Consider the following 23,748-nt stretch of genomic DNA (forward strand, 5'->3'; position numbering starts at 1 on the left):
GTCAGTGTAATGATACTCTTGATCAAACTCCATATTGAATTTTTGGACGCGATTCCAATTACAATTCTCATTCCTAGGTTTGAACCAAGCGCCCCCTGAAAAGGAGCCAAGCTATTTTTACCAGTAGAAATTGATAAAATGATCAGTATAATTCATTTTTTATAAGTTGAGTGACCTTTTTGTCACACAAAAAAAAAAAGTTTAGTGATCAATTCATACCATTTTAAATAATTTAGTCATCGTTTTGGCCATTTGCTCTAAGTTTTTCTGGGGTTTTGTACAAACTACAAAGCTTTACAATTCTTCTTGTCGTATTGAACCTTAAATCATCTATCCAAGAGTTGTTTAAATTAAAATGGACATGTCCGATGTTTTGCATGGATTTAGGGTGATATATCAGTGAGCTTTTGTTGTCGCTACTATAATAATTAATACTGGCTCTTTTTTTCCCCTTCTTCAGATGGTGAAGAAGCTGAAGTCATGTCCATTTATTGGCTCTAGGATCAATTTAATGTATCTCTAATCTTTTCTGGGATTACAAAAAAGGGAAATTCAACATTTACTAGCAATGGCGGAATCACGTGTACTTGAGGGGTAATTGCCTCCTCCCAAATTAAATTTTAGATAACTGCATGATAGATTTAAAAGTTTGGAATATCAAAGAAGTTTTAACCTTTTTCAGATATAGATGTCACTCTGTTAGGGAAAAAAGTTTTAACCTTTTTTAGCTTGAAAATGAGCAGGGTAATTAACTCTATTAATGGTCTACAAGTTGACAATTGCCCTCCTATTTATAGGCCCTAGTTCCGCTGCTATTTAGTAGAGAGTGGAGAATATTTTAGACGTTAGTAGTATACCACTATTCATCATCTTAGTTGAACAAGAATGCACCTTGGGAGGGATAAAAATTTGGAAAAGGGGAATAAATTAGTCAAACAAAAAAAAAATAGAAAAACCCATCAAAGAAATAATTACTCATTCATTTGATGGTAGGACTTGCTAATCTTTAAAGGTCCATAAAAGGAAATTCGATGATGGAATCGAAACATATATTTGGGAAAATGACAAATTTCATCCTTAAACCTTTTTTTTTTTTTTGGTTGGTGTCAGTTTAATCCCTAACTTTTACTTTTAATCAATTTGATACTTGAACTTAGTTTGCAGTTTCAATTAAAGACCTTTGCGGTAGCACCACTATTTAAAATTAATCTACTTCCTAATTGAATAACTAAATAGGGGTGTTATGGAAATGTCACTCATGGAACTGTAATAAAACAAGTAAATCGTGTAAAAAATTGACATATAAAACTTTTAAAGTGTGTAAAATGTCACCAGATAAAACTTTTTAAAGTTTAATCTTGTGATTTTTTTACACGATTTATTACAACCCCGTGAGCGATGTCCCTAAAATATGCCTGTTTAGTTGGTCAATTAGGAGTTATATCACTTTTAGGTGGTGGTGTTGCTACAGAGATTCTTAATTGGAACTGCAAAATAAGTTCACGTATTAAATTGGTTATGAATTAAAGTTAGGGACTAAATTGACACAAATGACAAAGTTTAGATATGAAATTGGCAATTTTTTCCATTTATTTCAAGGAGATAAACATCATACACATATATACATTGGAGTTCATTTAAAAGTTTTTAAAATTTTGAAGGGGACAAAAATATTTTACTTATAAAGGTTATTACTAAGAAATTTCAAATGATTAAGAGAGCAAATCATAAATCTGTAGAACTTGGAAGGCAATGGCCCCTCCTCGCGCCTCCTAAGTCCGCCCTTGGTACTTGGCATTGCAATACGAAGACGAAGGACAAGCCATTTTGCAAATTCATTAGCACTCCTAGCATGTTGTTACAAGTAACAAGACGATAAATCGCACCAAAAAATAAATTTAAAAAAAGTAGGACGGTAAAATCCAAAAGTGATTCAATAAAATTCTAAATCCGGCAAAGAGAAGCCCTAATGGTAAAATAAGATAGGAGAGAATTATAGTTTTGACCTCCATTGTTTTTTTGGTCTGTGTGCTAAATTAATTTCTATTATTTCATCTAAAGTAAATTTTGGCCCCTAAAATTTTTTATTCTAGACATATTTGGAACAATTAACTAAATGGGCAATAAGAATTTTAATTAATAGATATTTTATTACCTATATAGTACAATTTCATTCCAATTTGCATTTCATTTCATCCTAAAACCTATTTAAAAATTAAGGGAATATCAATGATTCAAAATTAAAATATTGAAAACCGAAAGAGCAAATTCAAAATTGTTGATTAATAGTAATTGGACATTGATCCTCATTCATTCTTGAATTTTCTTTAGTTGTTCTAAATGTACATAAAATTATAGTATACTTTAGGGATCATATTTGATTTGCTTTAGAGCAAATATTAAAAACCAATTTAGCATACATGTCAAATATTGGAGATCAAAATTGCAATTCTTCCTAAAGGATAGCAGCCACCTTACGTGTCAACAACGCAGAGCCTCATTATCTTAAGCACAAAACGAGAGGTCCGAAGCCTCCCCCCACCCAAAACCAGAACCTCAATCTCTCACTCTCTAACCAAACCGATCATCATCGACCCATCAGTGCCGTTGAAATCGTTCATGTCCCGCCACACCATACCCATCTTTCTCTCCACCGTTCCCTCTTGACAAATCCCAAATCCTTATATCTTGATAATTGTCAATGGTGGTCCGAGACACACCTGATCAGCCCAATATCTCTAATCTTCAGACAAAGAGAACCAGGAACGTTTCAATTACTTTAAAAAGAAACAAATCATCCAGCAAGTCCCAGCGCTCCAATACTACCAAACAAGCTGGAATAGAAAACTTATGGCAAAACCAGTGCAAATTGAGGTGTGGAATCCGAATGGGAAATATAGAGTTGTCAGCACAAAGCCTATGCCTGGAACTCGTTGGATCAATCTGTTGATCCAGCAGGACTGTCGCGTAGAAGTAATCATCCAACTTCCAACTCTGTTCACTAAGACTGTCATTCTTCAATATTGGAACTTTGTTTTCACTCTCTTTGGATTGATATCATGCGTTAACTTCCGTTCAATTTTCATGAACAGATATGCACACAGAACAAAACCATTTTGTCTGTTGAAGATATCATTGCTCTGATTGGTGATAAGTGCGATGGAGTCATTGGACAGGTAGATGCAGAGATTGCACTCGCACCTCTGAAATTCTTGATATATTTATTCTCTGGGCTTTTCTTCACAGGTTTGATGCCTGTGTTTGTTATGTTATTCTAGTTGACTGAGGATTGGGGGGATGCACTGTTCTCTGCGTTGAGCAAAGCTGGAGGTAAAGCTTTCAGCAACATGGCCGTGGGATATAACAATGTGGATGTTAATGCAGCCAACAGATACGGGGTTGCCGTCGGAAATACGCCTGTAAGTCATGTTTCTTTCGGAACGCTTTTGCTTGCGAATCGCACCTTCATAAGCTCTTTTTTGTTAACAATCTGGTGCTTCAGTTCAACCCACATAGGATTTAGGCATTACAATCACACGAGTGTTTGCTGACTAACTTTGTGTACTTGAGTTGCGTAAGTGGATTGTAGCAGCTGATGGTCGCACAAAATTTTGTTGTTTGTGCTCCAAATGATGTTTGTTGTGTACTAACTTGTGTGCTTGAGCTGGTTTTAATTGGGTCGAATACAATGAAATTAACTGCAGGGTGTGCTCACAGAGACTACAGCAGAGCTAGCAGCTACACTTTCCGTCGCGGCAGCTAGAAGGATTGTGGAAGCAGATGCGTTCATGAGAGGCGGCTTATACGAAGGATGGCTTCCTCATCTGTAACGGCGACCACTTCATTTTTAGTGGAATTCAGCTTATTACACTTTTAAATTTGCTTCTTGACCAGTACTGTTTTATGATTCAGTTGAGATTCTCTTTTAGGTTTGTGGGCAACTTGCTCAAACGACAAACTGTTGGAGTGATTGGAGCTGGTCGTATTGGTTCTGCTTATGCCAGAATGATGGTAATGCCTTAGCATCTCTATTCACTTGATGCTAAAGATGAGCAGCAACTTTCTAAAATGTGGCGACACTTACCAAACATAGTCCAAACCTTTATCATTGCACTTTAAAAGCCTAACCTTGTCGATATGTTAGGAAACAATGGCCTACTAGATCAGCCAAGGCTTGCCTGAAGATGCTTCTCGAAAGCTTGAAGAATGAAGATTCTAGTTAATATCCTAGTTTCTTTGGCCAAGGCTAATTATGCGTCTGTGGTCGTTTATATCAAAATGATCTGTCTTTTGCTTTGATGAATTACTTTATATGTGCGTGCATTGATTGAGGAAATATATGGATTCCCTGAAATTTTGCTGTGTTGATTGAACTGAACTCTATATTGAATCAAACAGGTTGAAGGCTTCAAAATGAACTTAATCTACTACGATTTGTACCAAGCCACCCGTCTAGAAAAGTTCGTCACAGGCATGTATTTCCCTTTCCCTGCCTATTGTTCTCACTTTCCCAGCATAAAATGAGTAATGCCAAACGTCCATTTTGCAGCTTATGGCCAGTTCCTGAAAGCCAATGGTGAACAACCCGTGACGTGGAAAAGAGCTTCATCCATGGATGAAGTGCTTCGAGAAGCTGATGTGGTAACCATCAAACTCACTATTTTAGTCCAGAAATATAAAAGTCATTTTTGTCCTGTTTCTCTCAACGCATTTTCACCATTGGTTAATAGATAAGTCTTCATCCTGTCCTCGACAAAACAACATATCATCTTGTGAATAAAGAAAGGCTTGCAGTAATGAAAAAGGTAATGCATGTCTTTAAACTTCCTTCCTCGATGAGCTAATTGGTGGGATTGGAATGACTTGCTTCATCATTCCTTGCTGTGTAACTTGATAGTTGATTCGCAGGAGGCAATCCTTGTGAACTGCAGCAGGGGTCCGGTCATTGATGAGGTAGCTCTTGTGGAGCATCTGAAAGCAAACCCCATGTTTCGAGTCGGTCTTGATGTATTTGAGGTACTTAAACTTAGGATTAATCTTTCCTGTGATAGTGTACACATCAACGTTGGATAAATGACAACCATGCAAAATATGAATTTGAAAATCAACTTTTGTATACATGTCATAAATCAAACGGTAATAGTGTATACACTATCAGTATATATAAGATTTACTCTTAAACTTAAGAATACTAGTAAGTTCTTTCGAGACTTACAACCACAAATGGGGAAATAATCTGCCTGCCATTTATGGTGTACTCCATTCTAGGATGAGCCTTATATGAAACCTGGGCTTGCAGACATGAAAAATGCTATCGTGGTGCCTCACATAGCATCCGCTTCCAAGGTGACTGATGGCTATTTCCATCATCTATTTCCAGTTAGTGGGGACTAGAAAATTGCTTGTTCTTTAAGTACTTACCAACCCACACGGTTTATGCAGTGGACTCGTGAAGGAATGGCAACACTAGCTGCCCTGAATGTCTTGGTATACCATCTTTACAAGAAAAAGTTTAGGAGAATTTTCTCATTGCATCTGGGAATTCGTTTCTTTCGTCCATCCGTGTCAGGCCAAACCATAGTGATTATTGACTTTATCTATCCATATGTACAGGGAAAGATCAAAGGCTACCCAATCTGGTCTAACCCAAACAGCGTGGAAGCATTCCTAGATGAGAACTCTCCCCCTCCTGCTGCATGCCCAAGCATTGTCAACGCAAAAGCTATAGGCAAGTCCTTTCCTAATGTTCTTGACTCAACCAATATCCTCTTAGTTCTTGAAGAACACCTTCCATGACCAAAAACCATAATTGCAGGTTTACCAGTTTCGAAGCTGTAATTACGGTACACTACACTACAAGAATGGGCATCTCGAGGCAGTATATGAAACTAGAAGGAATCCTGAGAATTACGGGCTATTCACTGATGAGGAGAGTTGATATTAATATGTAATTTTCCTTGATGAATTGTTGACAGCATTGTAAATTGGTTATATGTATAACAATTGTCTTTACTTGCGTTTGGTTTTATCAGTCTTACGGTGCCTTTAATAAAATTGAAATCTGAAGTTTGAATCCATTAAGTTATTGAATTGTTAAGTAGTAAATCTAATACATTTAAGTGCATATCACATTCAGTGATAAGTGAACAGCTTATCACTTAATTTTGGAAGCAAGTTTTGTTTATGAAATTCAGTGCTACTTAATTAATTCAGATGTTCAAGTTTTGATTATCAAACGATCTGTATATGTAAGACATGAATCCACTTAATCTGAATTTGTTGTTTAGATGTCAAAATCACACTGATACAAATCCTTTCTATCACAAAGCATCTATCTGAACTTAGCCCCTGATTAATTAGAAAGTTGTCCTTCTGAAAGCTTCTTCAACATTCAAGAAATCATATCATAGGATATAATTTTCAGAAAAAGTCATTATTCACATTAATCTTAATTAGAGCTGCAAATGGAATCCAGTCGAATCGAGATTTTGCCTAATCGCATAGAGTCTCGACTTAATTTTACCATTCTTGAATTCTTTTGAGTCTGCCTGCTAGCCTTCTTGAATGGGGCTTTTATTGGCGTGAGAGCAAATTATTAGCAGTAGTACTGAAAGCATGCCTTGATTTCCAACTATTTGGATGGCCAACTGTCAACTGAAAATAAAAAAATCATTAACATTCCAACTATGATTCAAAATTCTATCCGCAGATCATCCAGTTCCTTTTTTTTTTTTCCTCACCCTTTTTTCCTTGGTAAAGAACGACTTTCCATTGAGATGTCCCCATAATAGAGTAAGCTTGTCCAAATGATGAAGGGAAACGTAGCAAAAGAATGAATTACAGGGAGCAATAACATAATGTGGTAACTCCTCCTCCACACTCAGCAGTAAAATCAAGTCGGTGCAGTTAAAAAAGTTGTGTACCACAGTAAATGTACAGTTATTCACCGCTAAGCACAGCCCCATATAAATAACCCCCTCAATCCAAATGACTGTTTTTTTATCTCTGTTTTGCTACATCGTCTTCCATCCCTATCCGCCCTTCTCTCTCTCTCTACCCGTAGGGTTAGGGTTTCTTCTTCGTTCTTCGATCTTTCTGTACGATAATCATCTCTGCTTAGCCACCATGTCTTCGCCCAAGATAATCGTGTTGAAGAGTTCTGACGGCGAAACTTTCGAGGTGGAGGAATTGGTCGCTCTGGAATCGCAGACCATCAAGCACATGATCGAGGACAACTGCGCCGATACTTGCATCCCTCTGCCCAACGTCACCAGCAAGATCTTGGCTAAGGTCATCGAGTACTGTAAGAAACATGTCGAGGCCCCGAAGTCCTCCGACGGCGACAAGTCCTCCGACGAGGATCTCAAGTCCTTCGATGCTGACTTCGTCAAAGTCGACCAGGGCACTCTTTTCGACCTCATCCTGGTCTGATAGTCCTTAATCTCCTTTTCTATTACATGTCTGCCCTTTGTGTCCTTGCCTCTGTTGGATTTTTAGGTTTTGACCGTGTTTTTGTGGTGTACTCGCCTGATCTCTTTGCTTCTGTTTTTTTATTTTGTTGCAAATCACTTCTGATGGAGAATTAATGTGTGGTTTTGTTGATTGCTGATGTGTTACTGTGATTTTTCCTTAGTACTTTGGGTCTAGGGTTTGCATCTCTCGGCTTTAGGTGAACTGTGGTTACTGTTTATTGTATCTAACACTGGACCAGAATTATGCAATTTTTTTTTAATTTTTTCTTTTCATTTCCTCATGTCCTGTCTATTCCCCTTTCTGGAAAAATATTTAGCCCCCCTCCCCCTTTCTGGAAAAGTATTTAGCTCCTCGCCCTCTTTTCTGGAAAAGTATTTAGTCCTATTTCGGCCATCTTGTTGATCATCTTTCTTTGGCTGACCAAGTATTGTTGTTTTGGGTATGCATATGCTATTCAAGGTGTGGCTCCTTGGTTTAAGAGCAGGATTGTGGGTGATTAGGTGCTTCTATGTTGACTTTCGTTTTGCTGTTTCTGTTGTTTGTTTAGTCATAGGTTATCAGCTGTTTACTCAGACTACTGAGATGTTTTTGGATTTATCTGTGTTTGGTTGTGGTTCAATCTTTTGAACATCTAGAATGTAGCAGGCTAGCAGCAGGGGTATTAGCTTTATTTTGCACGGTTTATCGGGTGAATGTGGTTTGAAGACTCTGATCGGTCATGGAGTAAAGATAAAGAAAGGCCTTTAGGAGTTCAGTTGGGATGGTTTGTGGTTTTAGACCGTTTGTATATTCATGTGCTGGGATGTCTTTATACATTATTTTAATTTATACATTTGGGATGGACGTAGGATCATTTGATTGTCTGCTTGTTACCAAAATTTCTCGTTTGACTTTTACTTCCCCCCCCCCCCCACCAACAATCTTTTTCCCCTTTTCAGGCTGCCAACTATCTCAACATCAAGAGCCTGCTCGACCTCACTTGCCAAACGGTGGCAGACATGATCAAGGGCAAGACGCCAGAGGAGATCCGCAAGACTTTCAACATCAAGAATGATTTCACTCCTGAGGAAGAAGAGGAGGTTCGCAGGGAGAATGCTTGGGCATTTGAGTGAAGTGGAAGTTTGAAATGTCAATATTATGGGTCTTTTGTTTTGAATGCTATTATGGATTTCTTGACACTAGTAGTAAATATTTTGTCATCCTATTACTTTAATGATGGTTGGCATCATAGTGCAATGAACTACGTGACTTCAAACCCTCACTTGTTATTGCTATGAATGTGTTGCTGTTTTATGTTTGAAAGTCCAGTCCCTGAGGTTCTTGTAAGTGTTCTGTGGTGGTGGATTATACCAGTGTGTGTGCCTAACGTTTCACGATGCTGCCTGAAGGGGGGGGGTGTTATGGGTTGTAAAGATTTGTGGATAATTTCTGAAAGATGACTAATAATCATGCTTAGGAGTTGGAATTGTGTGTTTTGTGGGCTTCAAGATGCGGGACAATTGTTTATTCTAAATGTTTGTTGAAGGTTAAGACTTTTTTGTTGCCGGATCAAAATGTTTGTGATGCTAAATGTTTGTTGAAGGTTAGATGATATATATTGCCTTGCCTTGAAATGTAGCTATCTTACATTAGGGATCTATATCAAACAGCTTAAACATTTTCTTTTTCTATGGGATTCTGGTTGGCGATAGAATTTTCTCAAGGGTGACTTTGCATGTCCGTCTGAGACATCAGTTAATCTTTCAGATATGTGGACTGCTGATAAGCAGGTACCGAACTTGGAACAGATTTAACTTTGATACGGTGTATTGCTCTCAGCGATCGTGATGATAAGGAAGTGGCGCTCCACTTAAGCTTTCTTAAGGAAGTGGAGCTTCTCTGGCAAGTTTTGGCAGCATAGCAGATACAATGGGCAGTAATCTCATTTTGATTAGCTCTGTAGTTTGGCATCTTGTTATGAGCTCTGCAGCTCATCATCTTGTGATAAGCTATGCAGTTCATCATCTTTTGATGAACTTGTCTCACGTTTCAATGAGCGATTTCTACATGATAAAAAGGGGCTACCAAAGAGTATAGTGAATTTGTTACGAGTCGCCTTCAAGTGTTAAGGAGTTGGAACTGCGACTGTTTGGTGCTTCTGAGCTACTGGATGATGTCCTATCCTTCTCCATGGTGTTTGTCTATAGAATCAATGTGAGAAGGTAAGACAGTTGCCCTAAATTCATTGTACAAGTACTTTTGAAGTTGTACCTTGGCATGGGGTAAATTATAATATGATCCTCAAAGATTTGAACTAGGCACTGAAGCCCAAGAAATTGAAGGAAAACTAGGCCGTAACATTTTTTTTTAATTGCGAAATTACATCTTCCGGTCTTCTTTATTGGCATGTTCGTCTGCTTAAAATTTTTAGTATGGTAAACAATCAAAGCACTAATCTGCTTAAAATTTTATTCGAGCCTGTTACTGTTTTTAAGTATGGTAAACAATCAAAGCATACAGAAAAGGTCGCCAGTGCGTGTGTGGAATCGGAAATCTTTTGGTTTTAAGGTAATTTAATAAGATAGCTTAAGCAAACATTCAAGTAGGGTGAACATGGTTCAGGTTTGAATTGAAATTAAATGGACGATTTCTTAAATCGAAATCGAATTATGGAAACTGGAATTAAGAGCCATGTAATTAAAAGCTTCAAGTTTGCTAAAAGCTCGAATCGAATTGATAGGTTTAGGGAGAATCGTCTAAAACAATACTTGCAACTTGAATATATTTGCAGGTTTAGAGTTCAATGTCAATGGCCAGTTATAACACAAGTAGCTCTAATTCTAGTGTAACAATCCACTGTTCCATCTCATTCGTAAGTTTAGATCCCATAACTAATATAAATCCAAGACTAATTCCATCTAATCAATGATGAGGTATTTTTTTCATAAAATTTGTATCCTTTTTTTCTTTTTCTTTGCAAGTGATGATACAATAAAATTCTTATTTATTGTCATATTTTCTTAAAATCACTTATATAATAATGTTTCAACATAACTAAAAGAATTGAGATCATAACCAGAAAATTTTGAAATTGTAATTGAAATCGAAAATGAAGGTTCAAGAACTATAATCATAATTCCGAGGGCCAATTTAGATTCTGCCTTTCAAAAGAATTAAAGCCATCGGATTTCAATTAGGAATCATCGATTTTTAAATCGACGCCGACGATTTTGGAACCATCACATATCCACATCCACAGAAAGGATAAAAATGTCAACGATAAGCAGGTGCTAAGTAAGCACAACAATATTTGCAGCTGACTATCTAAGATTTTCTTCATCAACCGAAGGAATTGAGCGGACAGAAGCTATGGCAGAAACGAAGAAAAGTCAATATAACGAATTACTAACACGCATTTAAGAAAGGCAGCAGCTCTAATTGAGATAGAGCAGATGGATGTGGTCCATCAATGGCACCACGTCTTGAAGTTGCTCCAAACTCGGACGGCAAATTTGTTGTTGGTTAACCTCTGAAAGGCAGTTTAGAGTTTAGACCACAGCAGTGCCGACCCATGGCTATGCAGAAGGCTGAAGTGCAATTGAGACGAAGCAGTTGCCGCAGAAAGCTTTGCAACCACACCATCCTTCCCTTTCTACTCCAAAGGCATCTCACATGGTCCTTTTTATTTCATTGGATTAAAACCTCTTGATTGACCACGTAGAATTGTTGCATAGCTCAGAGGGCCCTATCCGAAAAGTTTTGGTCTTGTTATGTTAGAACTTGGTTTTTAGTTCCGTACACTGATTGTGGGACTTTTATTGTAATCGTAACTTCCGACAGAGACAGATCGGTGCACCCAAATATTTTGTCCAAGTCACAGAAGGGCTTGCAGCGGCATGCAAAAGATGCAGTGCAGTACGTATGTATTGCTGCTTTCAATATGTTTTGACATGATAAACCTGCAGAATCCAACGCCGTTAAAAAGAAGCTGATTTGATTCTGATTCGACGATCCAACGATCGGTTTTTTTTCCCCCTTAATTTGCACGTGACGATACTCTCCACCACCGACAATTTTTTTTAATCTGATCAATTTTAGCCGTTGATTTGTGTAAATCCCAGCGATACAAACAAAGAATTGATCGATTATTGATCAACCATCCAATGCTCTCTACCGACAATTTTTTTTAATCTGATCAATTTTAGCCGTTGATTTGATGCAAATCAATGGTTCAATACAGTCGATGTAAAGCCCAGCGATACAAGCAAAGAATTGATTGATTATTGATCAACGGTCCAATGCTCTCCACCGACAATTTTTTTTTTTTTTTATTTAAATCTGATCAATTTTAGTCGTCGATTCAACGCAAATCAATGGCTCGATACGAACTATGTAAAGTCGCTATACAAATGAAGATGTTTTTTGCTATAACTAGGTCATGCAATTCATCCATTTCATCTGCACCAACCCCATTTCATCTCTGTTGTCCATCCCCATTTGTGGATTGTTCATCTCCATATACCCAGACTTGTCTCAAATTTTTCTCCCCATTGGTGGATTGTGTTCAACAACCACTACAACAACTCCACCTATTTCCCCTATTCCTCTCGGTCACCCTCTCCCTCAATTGTCACAAGACACACACACCCACACACACTTAACACAACTCCACACACAACTCTCCTCTCTCTCAAAAAGAAAAAAAGGGTAGAAGAAAGCAGAGGAGAAGTGTTTTATTTCAGGAGCTCTTTCTCCTCCAAAACTTGGTCCTCGCGATTGGAAGGCCCTCACTGTATCATTCAGGTTTTTGTTTTTTTCTTATGTTCCCATTTATATTAAATCATGTTTCATTGTTCAGTTTCCACTTCTTTTGTTTGAGAGAATGTGATGGTTGGAATTGGAATTTATGTTTCTCCTTTGAGGACATAATCAATTGGCTTTTGATTTCATTCATATGCTTATATGGCTTTGTCCGTTTCCTCTTCTTTTGTTTTTCTTTTCCTTTTTCTTGTTTTTTTTTTTTTGCCAAGAATATTTTCTGTTTCTTTTTAGTATTCATGTTGTGCATGGGTTTTAGCTGAATAGCTTTAGGCTTTTAAGGATTAATTCTGATGGTTCGAAATCCATCATATCTAGCACATGTTTTAAAAAAATGGCTAAATGAAAAATCGAATAAATTTCATATATATATATATATATATATATATATATATATATATAGATTAAAAATAGATGGTATTAACTAGTTTATAGCCTGAAAATATTTTGATATTCAAATTTTTGAAACTTTTGAGTCCAAACATCATAAAATGGGTTTCTTAAGTTGTGGGCTGTTTTGGCTTTAATATTTTATTTTATTTGTTATTTTTTGGTAAACTAATATCACAGTAGCATTGTAGAATGGGCGAGGCTTATTTTGCTATATTTTGGTGATGGTTTGGTTGAGTTTTAAAAATAATGGCTCAACTGTAAATTGCTTGTTTGGGCATTTTTAGTTCACTTTTTACAAAAAAAAAAGGCCAAAAATGGATTCTATGTAAAAAAAAATCGAGTGAGGAGATATATTTTGGCAAATTTGGGGATCAAAGAAGTTGTTGGTGACCAGCAACCAGCGACGGTGCCACCATCGGTGTTGCCATGGTCTCCAGCGAGAAGTTGCGAGTGTGACCGGTAAGGAAGAAGAAGAGAGGGGAAGAAGAAGAAAAAAAATGAAAGAAAAGAAAGAAAAAGGAGGAAAAAAAAAAAAGATGGGTTTGTTTCTTTTAAAACATTGGGCTAGTGTTTGTTTTTTGCTTAGGTTTGTGTTTTCTTTTTAGGTTATTAGTAATTTACCTCCTTCAACTATATCACTACTATCAGATTACCCCCTAACGTTATCTTTTAGTCACTTTACCCCCATAAGTAATTCAGCTCAACATGTTAAAAAATTTTGGACAAAAATATCCTTTTATTCTATAGCATTACTGTATTGTTATTATTACTTTATTTCTTTAAATTATAGTGATTTAATCGCTTTAATTTTTAACATTATTTTCTAGCATGGTCAACAAATTTTAAATATATTTACCCTTTTATATATATAATTAAAAATAAAAAATTTAGAATGATTATTCTTCTTTTCTTTCACTTTAAGAGATCCAAAAATATAAAAACAAAAGGGTTATTTCAATTTTTTTGCACACTTATTAATACTAGGAAAAGAAAAAGTGATAGGAAAAAAGGAGACAAAATTAAATTTTGTAAAATAATAATAATAATAATAAAGAAAAGTCTAACATTATCGTATTAATTTAATATTGTTATAATTAGGATTGAAACCTGGTGGTAAATAGTAAGGTAAAATAATTTTAAAATAATAAAAGTATTTAATTCTTTCTTATTTGTATTTTTTAATAAAAGAATTGAGCTCTCTCTCTCTATCTCTCCCCCATCTCCCTCCCCTTCCCAATCTTTTTATTTTTTTTAATATTAATGAGATTGCCAAGAGGAAAGAGATTAATGTTTTGACTTTTTTCTTGATACTAAAGAGGAGAAGAACCACTCTAATTTTTTTTAATTATTTTTATTATATAAAGAGGAGGGTACTTTCTTCTAAAGTTTTTTAACTTACTAAATTGGTTTAATGGTGAGATAAATTGTCTAAAAAATAACTCTATGAGATAAATTGATAATGAGACTATAGTTTATAGGGGTAAGGTGATAATAACTTTAAGGGCTAAACTTGTCTTTTTTCTTTAATTAACAAACTCCGTTAAGTTTGACCGTTAGTTTTGGGGGTAAAATAACTAAAATATAACGTTAAAAGGGAAATTGATAGTTGCATCGAACGTTAAGGGGGTAAAGTGATAATAACCCTTTCTTTTTGTTGAGTTTGGTCCTAGGTTTTGGAGTTTAAGCCCAATGTCTTTGTTTAGTTAATTGAGCTTATTGGTTCTTTTTACAGGACAATATGCAGGAGTGTTTGGAAAGAGATGATTTGAGATAAACTAATTTATTTCACAAATTTTAATCATCTTTTTATCTTTCCAATCACCTTTTTATCTCACATACATCACATCACAAAAAGTGTTATAGTAATTATCTCAAATAAATCATCCAAATAAACTCCTATCCAAATTCTTTTGGGTTAAAGTAGTGCGGTCCAAATACTAAAAAGTGACACAAATTATTTTGTTTGTATTTTTCTCAAATCAGAAACCACATTTTGCAATTTAACCTTAATCTTTTGAGTAATTTTATTATGACACAAAAATTTTGAATTTCTTTCATTTAGACCCTTAATTTAATTCATTTTGGCCTCTAAACTTTATTTTTATTTAATTTTGACCACTAATCTTTTACAAAATTATATTTTTAACCTCAAAAATTTCTAATTTTTATAATTTAATCCCTAGTGACTTTTTGATTTCATTACTATGATTGTTTCTTTTTTTTAATTGCTAATTATGTTACTTTTGAGTGCATTTAATTTGTAATTTTTAGATTTTTTTAGTATATTTTTATGTTCTTTTTTTTAAAAATATTTCTAATTAAATTAGTGTCGTGATCCTTTTATTGATTTTTAGTATAAATAGAGTAATCTTCCCTCATTATAGTCCAATTCTTCAAAAGAGAGGTACCCCTATTATCCTTTAAATTTTAATTATGTGCTCTTATGTGTTTTTACGTGCTCCTATGTGTTTATATATCTTATATGTTTTCTTTTATTTATTTTCTTTAAGTTGATATTCATTTTCATGTCTATTTAACAACTATTTGGAGGGTATTTGAATATCCAAGATGTAATTGATAGGTTATATTTTTCTTTTTGCACAAGTAATTAGATAGATAGTTATAATAAATAGGCTTGATAGGTTTTATTCTGTTATATTTTTCCATTTTAAATTATAGTAAGGTCCCTATTTGTAATAAATAAGGTAGGTAAGTTTATTTTCTCGTGTTCCCTATTTAGATTGCATTTAGGTCCCCTGATGTAATAGATAAATTTTTGTATTTATGTGACTTATGTGCTTATGTGTTTTATTCATTTTCCTTAAGATTTTGCAACTAGATTATTATACTTATGTGTTATATGCTCTATGTGTTTCTATGTGTTATTTGCTTTAACTTACGCTTTATATGTTTTGCTACAAATGATGAATGCATGATATCACTATACTAGTCCAATGTTAGTTACGACTATTTCTCACTTCTTTGTTAGTCTAATGCTAATGAGAATTTATAAAATTAAGTTAATCCAATGCTAGACTTGTAGGTCCCATCCACGCGTTGGATTTATCATTTGTATGTTATTCATTGCATTTTCAACAGGGGCGGAGGGAAGGGGGGCCAGGGGGGGCAACCGCCCCCCTCCAATTGTTAAAAAAAAAATTTCTAAGTAAAAAATTTTTTATTATATTGTTTTGCCCCTCCCAAATATTGATCAAAATTTTCACTTTGCCCCCCCTCCAATTGTTATAAAAAAATTTCTAAGTAAAAAAATTTTTTATTATATTGTTTTGCCCCCCCAAAATATTAATAAAAATTTCACTTTGCCCCCTCCTAAGGACCCAAATAATAATGTTTGAAAGTTATTTGGACTTTGTCCAAATAACAGAGACTCGCCCCCCCTAATTGCAATTCCTAGCTCCGCCACTGATTTTCAATCATTTTTTCTGTTTTAGCAATTTTTCTCATTTGTATGTTATTCTCTCTTACATTATTCCCTTATCCTCATATGCATCAGTCATATCATTTAGACTTATTTTTCATTTAAAAAATTAGAAAATAAATAAATAAATTTGCGTGTTTAGATTAGAAGAATTACCATTCGAATATGAAAAATGGGAGAGTATGACTTTTGTAACCTTAGCACGCTATTACTTTATAAGAAGGAAAATTGTGTCACAAGTTTCCATTTTTCGTACCCATTATGTTACATCCCCTTTTCTTTGAGTACTTATACCTATATATATAAAGTTTAATATTTTTCTTTGAATCTCATCTTTACATACTCGTGACTCTTTCAAGAGATTATTTTGAATTTCGCAATTAATGCGATTGATACCAATTAGATCTTGAATGGATATTTTGTCCCTTTTGATATCTCCATTGAGTTTAGATTTGCATTCATATGGAAAACATCCAAATAGGATAAGTTTAAGGGTTAGATTAGAAAAATTTTGACTAAATCTCACAACTAATTTATGTTAGATTGAAAGGGTGCCTTAGATTTGAATCGATTGAACATTTGCCTTCCCTTTCTTCAACTGTGACTCCCGAACTCATTTTCTCTCATTTTCAACAATCTAAAAGTGTCAAAAACGGTTTCATTTTATTTTATTTTTATTTTTTTAATTTAATTTTTTCAAAATATTTTTGAGTGACTTGGTACACATAAAATTGACACCAAGTGGCGACTCCTTTTTTAAACTCTTTTTAGACTAAATTTTAGGTCCAAATTGTCGCATTTGTAGACTCATTTTAGGTCCCCTTTTTTGCTTATTTGATAAAATGAAAAACACATTTTTTTCATTAGATATTTTATTTCAAAAATTGGGCACGATAGGTTTTATCCCTTGTGTCTTCCTAAAGTAAATTGATGAAAGCAGTGGATTCTAAAAGCAGTGTCCATTAGTACCTTCCCTCTTGGCATAAATAGAGATCATCCGAAGCCAGAAGTCGAACCTCTGTCAAATTTGTCAACTAAATAGGTACGGGTCAAGACCTTGATGGTAAAACATTTGATGTTGTGCATTTAATTATAAAACAATGTTGATAGTGAAGTTTATTAATTAATAGTATTTAGTAATTATTTTATGCATACTATTAATTAGTATTAATTAATAGTTATCTATAGTAATAGTAAAGTAAATAATAATAATAAATGGTAAATTGTAATAGTAAATTGCAATAGAAAATAATAAATAGTAATAGTAACAGTAATAGCAATAGTAAATAGTAATAGTAATGGCGAATTTCTTGAAATTTTGTACTAAATTTAGGGTCGCCGCATTAAATATTCATTTAATTTTCAAAATTTTTCGCCGCTACTGCTAGAACTAAAAAAGGAAATGTGTAAAAAAAAAAAGGATTTGCTACCTGTCATATAGCATGTGATTAAGCAATATTAAGAAAAAATTCTAATCGCTGCATCCCTTTTGGAAGCAGTGACCTTTTTTAAAAAAAAATTAAAATCAAAATTTTTAATTTTTGTTATCAGTAATCCTTAAACCCTAATCCTAAATCCTAAACTCTAAACCATAATTTATCAAGGATTAGATTGTGCCTTAAAACAAAAGTTACCTTTAAAATATGCTATTGTTTCCATCATAATTGGGGATTGATAATCGATGAATGGCTAGAAGTGAGATTTATGTTTCATTTTAAAATGTAAAAATTAATTTAAATTAAAATATGTCAAAATCATATCTTATTTTGAATTTTTTTTTATTTTATGAATAATATAAAGTACAATAAATGATGTAGCATCTAATGATAAATATCTAATATAACTAAATAAAAAGTATTGTGATAGTTTAAAATGGCAGGTTTGATAAGGAAAAAATCTTGAAATTTGAATTTCACCAAACAACATAAATTTTGCCCTTATCACGCAGAGTGGTAGAACAATTGTATTTCTAATGTATTTTCTCATATGGTAGATCTTGCTGCAACTATAACCTTTTCGATCCTCTAAGTAGTACCTGCACTCCCTTAGGTATTTATTCCTCATCATTATTCGAGGGGTCCATCATGGAAGTCTGATTGCATTTGGGATAAGAATGATCTATAGACGCAGTGAAAAGAGTATCACAAGGAATGGTGTTTGCGTCCATTTGAAAAATTGGTGAAAAACCTATCGAAAACCCTAGGAAGTCATACATACGACTAGGAATGCATTTGATTTGAGTTGAACTTGAGTAATGCACTATTCGAACTTGATTCGAGATAAAATAACTGAACTCGAGCTTGTCGAACTTTTAGAAGTCAAGCTTGAGCTCAATCTTAACTTTAGTTTACCTTACTCAAGTTCAAACTCGATCTCGAATTTAATTAAATCTAATCGAGTCAAATCAAACTCAATCAAGCATATTTGAGTGTAATCGAGTTTAATCGAGCCTGTTCAAGTTTAATCAAGCTTACGTAATAAAAATTAATAATTTACATATAATTTTAAACAAAGTATTGACATTTCATAATAATAAAAATAAAAAATTAAAATATATATGATAAAAAGTTTGATTAGGCTCGTCAAGTCTTCGAATACAAAATATTGGAACTTAAGCTAGGCTTGAAAGTTCAAATGAATAGTTTGAATTTGATCAATACGAGCTCGAGTTGAATTGTTGATCGAGTAGTTCGTGAGTTCGAGTCCAGCTATTTAATTTAGCATCACCCCTAGATACAAGCAAGATCCTCGTTGAACTCATTATTGGGCAGAAATAACATATGTGACATAATAGAGGGCGATCCAGCATCTGCCATATAGTCGAATGTGGGATGAGGATAGATTTTACAAGGAAATGACCTACGAAGGTAGGAACACATGGAGGTGTGGAGAAAACTCTAAAATGGAGAAATTAAGTGACAACAGCAAGATCGTATCCGACATGTGCTGAAATTTGAATATCTTGTATAACATGCATTTCATCATCACGTAATGAGGTGCCCCTCCTCAGATATCTACGTCTATGATTCCTATCACATACCTGTCTAGGTAGATGTTCGACAGGACTCTCAAAAGGGGCAGTATGAGAGATAGATAGCCCGATATCCTGATGGTCAAAGGGTCTAACTGCCATCAACATTTTCTGATTTAAGTATTGTAATGTTCCAAAAGTCTCTTCTCATATTGATGCAAAATCAGAATACGTATACTGAGTAGGATTGGCTAGATCAAGCAACCTATTACAGATCAAGTCAATTTGGGATACAGTATCTACAAAAACTCTAATATGGATACAAGTTTCAATCTCTCACCCTTAAAGTGTTGGATCTTTGGCCCGAACTATAAAAGTTTTTGGATCAAATTCTTTGTTTGGGCCATAGATTGATTTTGATCGAGCAACGTGATTGATAATTCATCAACACGACAGCTCAATAACACCTCCACATCTTGTAAAATGACAATGGCCTCACCCATCGGAAGTTGAAATATGTGGATTTTTGCCTCCATCGCTCAGTAAGCACAATAGCCATGAACAAATTGAAAGTAACCTGGTAGTATGATCCCTAGAAGCCTACCTCACGAAGATGGTGCATTATATACGAGTTCAAATAATTGTGTACTAGATTTTAAAAAAATTCGTGTGATCTAATTCAAATCATTGTGTTTCACGATTGTGAGGCAGGTTATCACACAGATCTAGTACACAATGAAGTCATCAAGATTTGAACCCCACGTATCACATATACTATTGAGCACAAGTCATCATTGTGTACATGATCATTGTATTCAATAGAAGTTATTATCGTGTATACAAATCATTGACAGCCAGTCAGACGAATCTCGTACAATGATCCCTAGAAAAATCATTATGTACATAATCATTGTGTTCAATAGAAGTCATCATTATGTACAAGAATTATTCTGAAATCTAGTAGATAATGATTTGAACCCGCTATAGCACATTATTTTTGTGAGACCGGTTTCTAGGGATCGTAAAAGTAAACTGCTTTTAGTTTGATCATGACTTGATCGCCACGCTTACTGAGTGATGAAAGCAGGAGACCCACATATTTCATCTTTCGATGAATGAGACAACCATCATTTGATAAGACGTGGAGGTGTTACGGAGCCTTCGTATTAATGGGTTACTAGTCACGCTACTCTATCGAAAACGATCTATGGCTCAGAAGAAAAATTTGATCAAGGAACTTCTAGAGTTCAGACCGGAGATTTGGCATTTTAAGGATGAAAAGTTGAAACTTGTACCCATATTAAAGTTTTTGTACGAGACTCATCTAGATAATGCACCAAAAGAATTAGTCTGCCATCATTTTTTATGCTAGATATTGATCTTATTTGAGGGAGACATTTTGACTATTTGGTAAATTATAACATATTTTTTATTCCTTCTAACTATATGTCATATTTAAAAAATATCCCAACTAAATCACTATAATACATAAATTCTTCTTTTAATAGGTTGATACTGTATCCCGAATTGACATAAAAAATGATGGCAGACTAATTCTTTTGGTGCATCATCTAGATGAGTCTCGTACAAAAACTCTAATATGGATACAAGTTTCAATCTCTCACCCTTAAAGTGTTGGATCTTTGGCCCGAACTATAAAAGTTTTTGGATCAAATTCTTTGTTTGGGCCATAGATTGATTTTGATCGAGCAACGTGATTGATAATTCATCAACACGACAGCTCAATAACACCTCCACATCTTGTAAAATGACAATGGCCTCACCCATCGGAAGTTGAAATATGTGGATTTTTGCCTCCATCGCTCAGTAAGCACAATAGCCATGAACAAATTGAAAGTAACCTGGTAGTATGATCCCTAGAAGCCTACCTCACGAGGATGGTGCATTATATACGAGTTCAAATAATTGTGTACTAGATTTTAAAAAAATTCGTGTGATCTAATTCAAATCATTGTGTTTCACGATTGTGAGGCAGGTTATCACACAGATCTAGTACACAATGAAGTCATCAAGATTTGAACCCCACGTATCACATATACTATTGAGCACAAGTCATCATTGTGTACATGATCATTGTATTCAATAGAAGTTATTATCGTGTATACAAATCATTGACAGCCAGTCAGACGAATCTCATCATTTGATAAGACGTGGAGGTGTTACGGAGCCTTCGTATTAATGGGTTACTAGTCACGCTACTCTATCGAAAACGATCTATGGCTCAGAAGAAGAATTTGATCAAGGAACTTCTAGAGTTCAGACCGGAGATTTGGCATTTTAAGGATGAAAAGTTGAAACTTGTACCCATATTAAAGTTTTTGTACGAGACTCATTTAGATAATGCACCAAAAGAATTAGTCTGCCATCATTTTTTATGCTAGATATTGATCTTATTTGAGGGAGACATTTTGACTATTTGGTAAATTATAACATATTTTTTATTCCTTCTAACTATATGTCATATTTAAAAAATATCCCAACTAAATCACTATAATACATAAATTCTTCTTTTAATAGGTTGATACTGTATCCCGAATTGACATAAAAAATGATGGCAGACTAATTCTTTTGGTGCATCATCTAGATGAGTCTCGTACAAAAACTCTAATATGGATACAAGTTTCAATCTCTCACCCTTAAAGTGTTGGATCTTTGGCCCGAACTATAAAAGTTTTTGGATCAAATTCTTTGTTTGGGCCATAGATTGATTTTGATCGAGCAACGTGATTGATAATTCATCAACACGACAGCTCAATAACACCTCCACATCTTGTAAAATGACAATGGCCTCACCCATCGGAAGTTGAAATATGTGGATTTTTGCCTCCATCGCTCAGTAAGCACAATAGCCATGAACAAATTGAAAGTAACCTGGTAGTATGATCCCTAGAAGCCTACCTCACGAGGATGGTGCATTATATACGAGTTCAAATAATTGTGTACTAGATTTTAAAAAAATTCGTGTGATCTAATTCAAATCATTGTGTTTCACGATTGTGAGGCAGGTTATCACACAGATCTAGTACACAATGAAGTCATCAAGATTTGAACCCCACGTATCACATATACTATTGAGCACAAGTCATCATTGTGTACATGATCATTGTATTCAATAGAAGTTATTATCGTGTATACAAATCATTGACAGCCAGTCAGACGAATCTCGTACAATGATCCCTAGAAAAATCATTATGTACATAATCATTGTGTTCAATAGAAGTCATCATTATGTACAAGAATTATTCTGAAATCTAGTAGATAATGATTTGAACCCGCTATAGCACATTATTTTTGTGAGACCGGTTTCTAGGGATCGTAAAAGTAAACTGCTTTTAGTTTGATCATGACTTGATCGCCACGCTTACTGAGTGATGAAAGCAGGAGACCCACATATTTCATCTTTCGATGGATGAGACAACCATCATTTGATAAGACGTGGAGGTGTTACGGAGCCTTCGTATTAATGGGTTACTAGTCACGCTACTCTATCGAAAACGATCTATGGCTCAGAAGAAAAATTTGATCAAGGAACTTCTAGAGTTCAGACCGGAGATTTGGCATTTTAAGGATGAAAAGTTGAAACTTGTACCCATATTAAAGTTTTTGTACGAGACTCATCTAGATAATGCACCAAAAGAATTAGTCTGCCATCATTTTTTATGCTAGATATTGATCTTATTTGAGGGAGACATTTTGACTATTTGGTAAATTATAACATATTTTTTATTCCTTCTAACTATATGTCATATTTAAAAAATATCCCAACTAAATCACTATAATACATAAATTCTTCTTTTAATAGGTTGATACTGTATCCCGAATTGACATAAAAAATGATGGCAGACTAATTCTTTTGGTGCATCATCTAGATGAGTCTCGTACAAAAACTCTAATATGGATACAAGTTTCAATCTCTCACCCTTAAAGTGTTGGATCTTTGGCCCGAACTATAAAAGTTTTTGGATCAAATTCTTTGTTTGGGCCATAGATTGATTTTGATCGAGCAACGTGATTGATAATTCATCAACACGACAGCTCAATAACACCTCCACATCTTGTAAAATGACAATGGCCTCACCCATCGGAAGTTGAAATATGTGGATTTTTGCCTCCATCGCTCAGTAAGCACAATAGCCATGAACAAATTGAAAGTAACCTGGTAGTATGATCCCTAGAAGCCTACCTCACGAGGATGGTGCATTATATACGAGTTCAAATAATTGTGTACTAGATTTTAAAAAAATTCGTGTGATCTAATTCAAATCATTGTGTTTCACGATTGTGAGGCAGGTTATCACACAGATCTAGTACACAATGAAGTCATCAAGATTTGAACCCCACGTATCACATATACTATTGAGCACAAGTCATCATTGTGTACATGATCATTGTATTCAATAGAAGTTATTATCGTGTATACAAATCATTGACAGCCAGTCAGACGAATCTCGTACAATGATCCCTAGAAAAATCATTATGTACATAATCATTGTGTTCAATAGAAGTCATCATTATGTACAAGAATTATTCTGAAATCTAGTAGATAATGATTTGAACCCGCTATAGCACATTATTTTTGTGAGACCGGTTTCTAGGGATCGTAAAAGTAAACTGCTTTTAGTTTGATCATGACTTGATCGCCACGCTTACTGAG

At 34.6% G+C, this 23,748-nt stretch overlaps 2 protein-coding genes across 4 annotated transcripts; both read left to right on the plus strand.

Moving 5' to 3' along the window:
• The first annotated feature begins 2,490 nt into the window (after nt 1-2,490).
• On the plus strand, nt 2,491-6,077 carry LOC113708818 (glycerate dehydrogenase). 3 transcript variants are annotated; one of them, XM_027231428.2, is made up of 13 exons: nt 2,491-2,973; nt 3,093-3,176; nt 3,279-3,419; nt 3,705-3,826; nt 3,930-4,011; nt 4,399-4,471; nt 4,550-4,641; nt 4,731-4,805; nt 4,909-5,016; nt 5,269-5,346; nt 5,443-5,487; nt 5,614-5,728; nt 5,816-6,077. In XM_027231428.2, the coding sequence occupies exons 1-13, from the start codon at nt 2,851-2,853 to the stop codon at nt 5,836-5,838; spliced, it is 1,161 nt and encodes a 386-aa protein (XP_027087229.2). In that variant the 5' UTR covers nt 2,491-2,850; the 3' UTR covers nt 5,839-6,077. The 3 variants fall into 3 exon arrangements, with proteins under 3 accessions (XP_027087229.2, XP_071921059.1, XP_071921060.1); XM_072064958.1 differs by lacking the exon at nt 5,269-5,346 and having other exon boundaries at nt 2,541-2,973; XM_072064959.1 differs by lacking the exons at nt 5,269-5,346; nt 5,443-5,487 and having other exon boundaries at nt 2,711-2,973.
• Nucleotides 6,078-6,991: 914 nt separating this feature from the next.
• Nucleotides 6,992-8,775, plus strand: LOC113708855 (SKP1-like protein 1A). The gene is made up of 2 exons (XM_027231514.2): nt 6,992-7,425; nt 8,412-8,775. The coding sequence occupies exons 1-2, from the start codon at nt 7,126-7,128 to the stop codon at nt 8,583-8,585; spliced, it is 474 nt and encodes a 157-aa protein (XP_027087315.2). The 5' UTR covers nt 6,992-7,125; the 3' UTR covers nt 8,586-8,775.
• Nucleotides 8,776-23,748: the final 14,973 nt, after the last annotated feature.

This window comes from Coffea arabica, chromosome 9c (genome assembly GCF_036785885.1).
Source record: "Coffea arabica cultivar ET-39 chromosome 9c, Coffea Arabica ET-39 HiFi, whole genome shotgun sequence".
NCBI classification, from domain to species: domain Eukaryota; kingdom Viridiplantae; phylum Streptophyta; class Magnoliopsida; order Gentianales; family Rubiaceae; genus Coffea; species Coffea arabica.